Source organism: Salvelinus sp. IW2-2015, linkage group LG1 (assembly GCF_002910315.2).
Source record: "Salvelinus sp. IW2-2015 linkage group LG1, ASM291031v2, whole genome shotgun sequence".
Classification (NCBI taxonomy): domain Eukaryota; kingdom Metazoa; phylum Chordata; class Actinopteri; order Salmoniformes; family Salmonidae; genus Salvelinus; species Salvelinus sp. IW2-2015.
This window is the reverse complement of record NC_036838.1, coordinates 1,977,839-1,984,626: the sequence shown is the minus strand read 5'-3', so window position 1 is coordinate 1,984,626 and position 6,788 is coordinate 1,977,839. Positions and strand designations below refer to the sequence as shown.

The 6,788-nt window shown below is 43.4% G+C and overlaps 1 protein-coding gene across 1 annotated transcript in view; it reads left to right on the top strand.

Annotated features, from left to right (window-relative positions):
* Nucleotides 1–6,788, top strand: part of LOC111957030 (VPS10 domain-containing receptor SorCS1-like) — a 55,041-nt gene that overhangs the window by 28,804 nt on the left and 19,449 nt on the right. Inside the window, exons 10-13 of the mRNA XM_070447808.1 lie at nucleotides 960–1,133; nucleotides 1,996–2,103; nucleotides 3,821–3,938; nucleotides 5,965–6,098. Coding sequence (XP_070303909.1) covers nucleotides 960–1,133; nucleotides 1,996–2,103; nucleotides 3,821–3,938; nucleotides 5,965–6,098 — 534 coding nt within the window. The remainder of the gene's footprint in view (nucleotides 1–959; nucleotides 1,134–1,995; nucleotides 2,104–3,820; nucleotides 3,939–5,964; nucleotides 6,099–6,788) is intronic.

Here is a 6,788-nt window from a genome sequence, read left to right as displayed (position 1 = left end):
AATAGATAAACAAGGTCAATATTTAGGATAGTTTTTGAATACATACCTTGACCTTAAACATGAAGCAGGTAAAGCGTAGTGCACTAAGAATTCCGGCTGGCATCATCAGCGAAATAGATAAATAAATAAGGCCAATTTTGAGGTATGTGAGCTGTAATGTATCATAGACGATTCTAAGCAGGAGAGAGAGAAAGAACACCTAGACCATGCTTCCTCAGACCCACTACGAGAAAGATGTAAGTAACGCGATGTGAGAGATTCAGAGAACGTAGGCAACCTGACCTGATCTGATGAGAGAAGCTCGGAGAGATGAAGACGAGAGAGCATGGAGAGAGAGAGAGATAGACGTAAAGAGAAGAGAGACAAGAGCACTGTCCACACAACGATTGACAGAAGAATACAGAAACAGACAATGAGCAGAGCGAGACAGTAGCCTCTCCGATCGAAGATAAGGACAGAGCGAGAGACGAGAAAGACGCAAGGAGAGAGAGAGCTGGATGTGATGAGAATCAGGGATAAAATCTGTAGACCGTGCACAAGGCTGGGATGGGAGCGGCGAGTTACCAGGCGAAGCAAAGATAGAGGCCAAAGGAGACAAGGGAGAGAGAATGAGAGAGAAGCAGAGACGAGTTATGAAGAGACGAGAGTGAGAGAGAGAGAGAAAAGGGCGAAACAGAACGAGAGAGAGAGAGAGAGTAGAGAGAGATGGCGACGAAATTCGAATTAGAGGGAAAAGAGTAGAGAGAGAAGAGGCAAAAACTAGAGAAGGAAGTGAGTCACGACGAAGAGAGAAAAAAGAGAGCGTATGCCCATTCTAGCCCTGCTGTTTAAAAACCACTACACTCTATATTAGCCACTATACCTCAGGGTTGTGTGTAGTGGGTGTGTGTGTATGTGTTTGCATGCCTGTGTGTGTGTGTACTTTCATTCATTAGGTTGCTCTTTCATCAACATTAAAGTCCACTACTAAAACAAAAATGTCTTGTAATCAATAACGCTAGTCATATAATGAGTTTATACTTCATACCTTTTGCCTTTCAGATCTTTGATGAGGAGTACAGTGTTCTCTACCTGGACCAAGGAGGGGCCCTGGTGGCTATAAGACACACTCCACTCCCCATCCGACACCTATGGTGAATCTCTATTAGAGAAATAGAATTTGGCATGGTTTGCATCGACTCTCTCTCTCTCTCTCCTCTCTCTTTCAATCTCTTTTCCTCTCTCTCTCTCTCTCTCTCTCTCTCTCTCTCTCTCTTTTTCTCTCTATTTTTCTCTCTCTCTTTTTCTATCTCTCTCTCTCTTTTTCTCTCTCTCTCTCTTTTTCTCTCTCTCTTTTTCTCTCTTTCCTCTCGCTCTCTCTCTCTCTTTTCCTCGCTCTCTCTCTCTCTCTTTCTCTCTCTCTCTCTCTGAGGAAGACTCAATCCTCACGTTCCCATAAGCCTGATAGTGTAATGAGTATGTCTAAGAACATAGGAAGTTATTAGTGTAATTCCAAACCAGTAGGCCGTGAGATATTCGCCTCCTTTGACGATTGCCATTCAATTTCACCTTTCCCTGTTCGTTACGTGATGTAAGCCTTGCCTTTCAATGGCTTTAGAATGCAGTGCTCATATCCTGTGTCATGGTGGAATAATTTAAATTCAGTTTGTATTAGTTTGATGAGACACTGGGGAAGATTTGTGTTTTCTCCCGTAGAGATGCTTATAATACTGTAATATTGTACACTGTAATATGTTCTGGTATGTGTTATTATTATATTGTTATGGTTTCTACCATAAAGATACAGCAGAAAATACAATAATACTGTTAAATACACGAATGGAGTTCTCATTCTATTGCTATGGTCTCTCCCATAGAGATACAGCAGAAAATACTATAATACTGTTAAACACAGAATGGAGTTCTCATTCTATTGCTATGGTCTCTCCCATAGAGATACAGAACAAAATACTATAATACTGTTAAAATACTGTATTTCTATGGTTCCTCTCACAGGATGAGTTTCGACGAGGGGAGACAGTGGAATAAATACAGTTTCACCATGTCGCCCCTGTTTGTGGACGGGTTACTAGGGGAGCCGGGGGAGGAGACTCTCATCATGACGTAAGTCAACTTTATTTACCCAATTTTGAATGCGAGGGAGACCGGTAATGGGAAACTCCGAGCCCAAAAGGGGTGGATGCAGGATTCAAACGTTGGCCCAGAAGTGTACTGTATGTTGTCCGTATAGACTGCAGCGCTACCACTACACCACACAGTAAAATGTGATTGCAGATAAACAGCATGTTTGATATGTTAACATAGTGAATTGAGATTGAATGAACCGTAACCATGTTAGATGTGTTGACGTTGGGTGGGAGTTTTGCTCGTATCCAAACCCCTGGTAGTAACGGCAGCGCTGACTGCTCATTTTCCCTAACATGAATGGAATAGATCCCTCTCAAGGTTTAGCCTCACATCAAAACCATCTGTCTCGGGATTATGGTCACAGAGACATCAGTGGTGTCGGGAGACTGGCGACAGCAGAGCACTCCGTTTGAAGAACACGAGGAACATCATCAAAAATAAAATAGACTATGTCTGAAGGACCGAAGAGGAAAGAACGACTCTACAACTTCTTTCTGCATTATGTAGCAACATTGACTCAATAGTTTTAAGAAACACGGCATATGAAGTTTTCCGTCTTTTCCGTGACTTCTTTCGTTCTAGAATGACCCACTTAGCTATACTACATGAGATGATACTGCTCGTATTGCACTTTTTGGTGTAAAACTTTGACGGCTGCTGCATAAGGTCTTCCCGTAGCCCTTACATCAGTGTTTTCCTAACACCTGTCATCACCGTAACTGAGTGACGGACAGACAGTTGACTTTGTGGTCGGGCACGGCAACAGAAGGATAGGCCACAGCTGCTGAGACTGGGCGGGGGAAAGACAGAAGTGGGGCGAGAGAGAGATGTGGGGAGAGACAGACAGATGATGGGAGGGAAGGAAAGAGAGAGCGGGGAAGATGGAAGGAATTTATAGGATCAATGATTTTCTCTCTGTAGGCCCAGAGTGCTATAACACTTCTCTGAACCAGCTGAGACAGACATGACTGTGGGGTATGATACTGTTAGGAGATCGTTGACAGCCTAGTACAGCTGTTCTGCATCTCTGTGTATGGACACCTCATTATTTATCATTTTCTTATCAATTAATAAGGATTTTACAGTTAGTGAGAGTTATGGACCAGCACCTCAGTCCATTAATTGATGGATTGATTGTGATAAATGTGTTTGGTTAGCAGAGAGGAGGTCAATTCCAGTTAAACTCCCACCCAATTTTCTCTGAGAAGGAATGTTTTCTGAGACTTGTGAATGCTGTGGTGTCATAACCATGAATTTCGGCTGACATTTTTGTTGAATCTGGGGGAAATACACATATTTAAGACATATCTCGTCTTGTAAAGTGATTCATTTGGATTCCATAGTATACGTTCCATTAGTTGCCAAATGCCATTTCTCTGAAGCTTTTAGTAACAACTGTCCTGTTCGTCCAAGTCCAAGAAAGAAAATATGTTGACTTCACACTTTTACATTCCTCTAGCCAACTACTCCTAAGTATATTTTATTCAGCTCAGAAGTCTCTTGTCTTGACTGACGCCTCGGTCTGACAACTGAGGGACTTCCTATTAAGGGTGCCGGACCCGACACTCCTTAGTTTGACTAGTGTTTTTCCCTCTGCCACCTTCTGTCCTTATAACCAGACTGTTTGCTAACTGACAACCAGATACCAGTGTACCTTTTCTGCTGCAGCTGTAAGGGTCTTTGCTGTTTGCAGGATCTTTGGCCACGTCAGTCACCGGTCCGAGTGGCAGCTGGTCAAGATTGACTTCAGGTCCATCTTCAACCGGAGATGTACAGAGGGGGATTACCAGACATGGCACCTACACAACCGGGTAATGGCACCTACATAACTCTGTCTGCAGAAGAACTGGCTTCACAGGCCTACCTCAGCCTGGTCATTTCAGCCTTGGATAGCTCCTGACATGTAGAACACTAACAACCCAACTCTGTGCTTTATGACCAAACAACTTCCATTGCAAGAAGTTGTGAGCACTTTATATCTTGCACTTATCTCTATTTTGAAGTGTCACCCAAACATTTAAGATGGGGATAAAACGTGTAACTTACTCTGACTTCTTCGAAAAGATGTCTAACGTCAGGAAAATTTTATCACGTTAGAGCTGCAATATGTAACTTTTTGGACCCGACCAACTTCAGTCATTCTCATTGAACGCAATTCTAAGAAGTGGTAGATCTGTTCTGTGTGTCCTACTTCTATGCTTCTTGTTCATAAGTTTTGTTTTTGAGTCACACAATTTTGTACACCAGCTTCAAACAGTTTTGGTTACGGAAAATATATTTCACAGTGGTTTAGATATTACAATGATTCTCTACACTATACTTGTCACACACTGAAATTAGGCAAACTATTTGAATTTTAGCAACCAGGAAACAGCGGAGCAATTTCTGCATAATGCGTCTTTAACCTGCTACATGCATTCTTTTGTCACTTAGCGGACTCTCTTATCCAGGTTAAGTGCCTTGCTCAAACTCGGTAGATTTCTTTTCACCTAGTCGTCTCGGGGATTCGAACCAGCGCCCTCTTGGTTACTGGCTCAGCGCTCCTAACCGCTAGGCTACATGCTGCCCCAACTGCTACTATGTGTGTTCTGGGGCCATTCCCACAAACCTCCATCTCTTATCATTTACTTGACAGAGAGGTCTAGATAGACCGAGACCCTTGATAGAGTGAAAAACAGTTTTGGCATGCGGTGTACTTGCTTGAGCACTCCCTTACCTCCACCCTCTGCTTTGCGTTGAGCTCTTGAGTGTGCGCTGGACAGGTGCCGGGCGTTCGTCTCCCTCAGGCCCAAAAGCACTTAGGCATAGTCCCTCTAATTCTTGCTGATGTATATGCATGTCTCTACAACTCTCCTTATAAAACACGGCATACGTTTGAGCCAGAGCGAATGCTCCACCTCAAGCCTAGACAGACCCAGAGTGAAACATAAGGATGAGACGGAGAGTGCTTATTTATTCTGACCAAGCTACCATAATTGACTCAGACAGCTATATGATTGGGCTGGCCCTAACGATCAAAACATATAGCCATGGAAGTGGACAACAGTCCAATTCAATTATTGAGGTAAACATTGAAGAACAGATTGGGAACTGGCCCAAAGGAAAGGCTGTGGTGTGTGTTTTTATTTTATTTTTTAAAGCAACAGTCTGTGTCAGGGTAAGGTGTTGAAATAGCAGATTGTGTCCAAATGGTCTTAAAGCCACAATCAGGCCATTTGTGTTATCACGTTGAGAGAGAGCGAACTAACTCTGCCTCTGAGGGGTATACTCCTCTAGCCTCCTGTTAAACCACCTGACTCCACATTCAGTGTATTTGCTGTCATAGTCCAAATTCATATGTATGTAATCTACGTAGGTATCGCTTTTTTAAACGAGAGAGACACCAACTCTGCCTCTGAATGGTACACTCCTCTAGCCTCCTGTTAAACCACCTGACTCTACGAGAGAGAATGGCAGAACTACTGTTTTACCCCTAAAAAAAACACATTTTGATTCATCCAGCACGGCCCTATGTACCAAAACGAAAAATCTACATGTTTTTCCGAAACTAAGTCAAGCGAGCTGTAACAGCTTGGGTCTAGGATACATGAGAGAGAGAAGTGTTTTAAGTTTAGCATCGCTTACCGCTAGCACACCACACAACATGAGCCTCAGTGGGCAGCGATGCAAAATAAGCCCATGTAAAGGGAAAAGCAACGGCATGCCTTTTCACACACAGTATGATACAGGCATGGTTCACCGCACCGCAGTAAATGATGTATGGCGATGGGGTGAAATGTAACAAAAGCAACCCCTTTTCTCCCAAATACATTTTAAAACCGGAAAATATATCCACAGGGCGAGCCGTGCATCATGGGAGTGAAAAGAATCTACAGGAAGTTGAAGCCCATAGCCAGGTGCGTTATGGGTAAGACATACTCGGTCACGATGACCTCGGCGCCCTGCGACTGCACAGAGGCCGACTTTGAGTGGTGAGTAGACAGATGGGTCCCGCTTCACATTAAGTATCCCTAAATTATGCATAAGTAGGTACAGTGTAAATACAATGTAAGTAAACTGGCACACAATACACATAGTAAACATTACACAAGTTAACGGTTTACTTGAATGGAATAGTACTGGAATAGATCAACTAACCGGAACTGGCTGATGGTACTTGAGGAGAGACTCCAACACACTACTCGACCACAAACACATCTAGCGTTACAACTTCTGCCTAAGCCTCCCTATCAATATACCACTGGCATATGGAGTGGAGGATGAAAAAAAGAAGCCTGGAAGCGAAGGATGAAAAGATAAGGGATCACCGTCATGGTGAAGCTCACTCCAGATTAGAATTGCAGAGGAGACTTAGCTTCTGGATTCTCTTGGAGGCTTCCCCGGCTAAGTGGAATGCAGTCAACTGCACCACTCCAAGCTGTGTGTGTGTCGAAGAATGAAGGAAAAAGCGCAGAGAGAGAGGAGAGTTGACAGGATCCAAGTTTGCATGGGGATAGGAAGTGGGATAGGGAAGTGTGTGTGTGTGTTTCTCCTTGAATGTCACCATACGTTTAAGAAACCAACTCTGTCACTGCTTGTGTGCTTTTCAGCTCTTGCCAGTGACTTTGTTCATCAACGACGCATTTCCAAAGCATATTTGCTACAAACTTCACAATCCATTT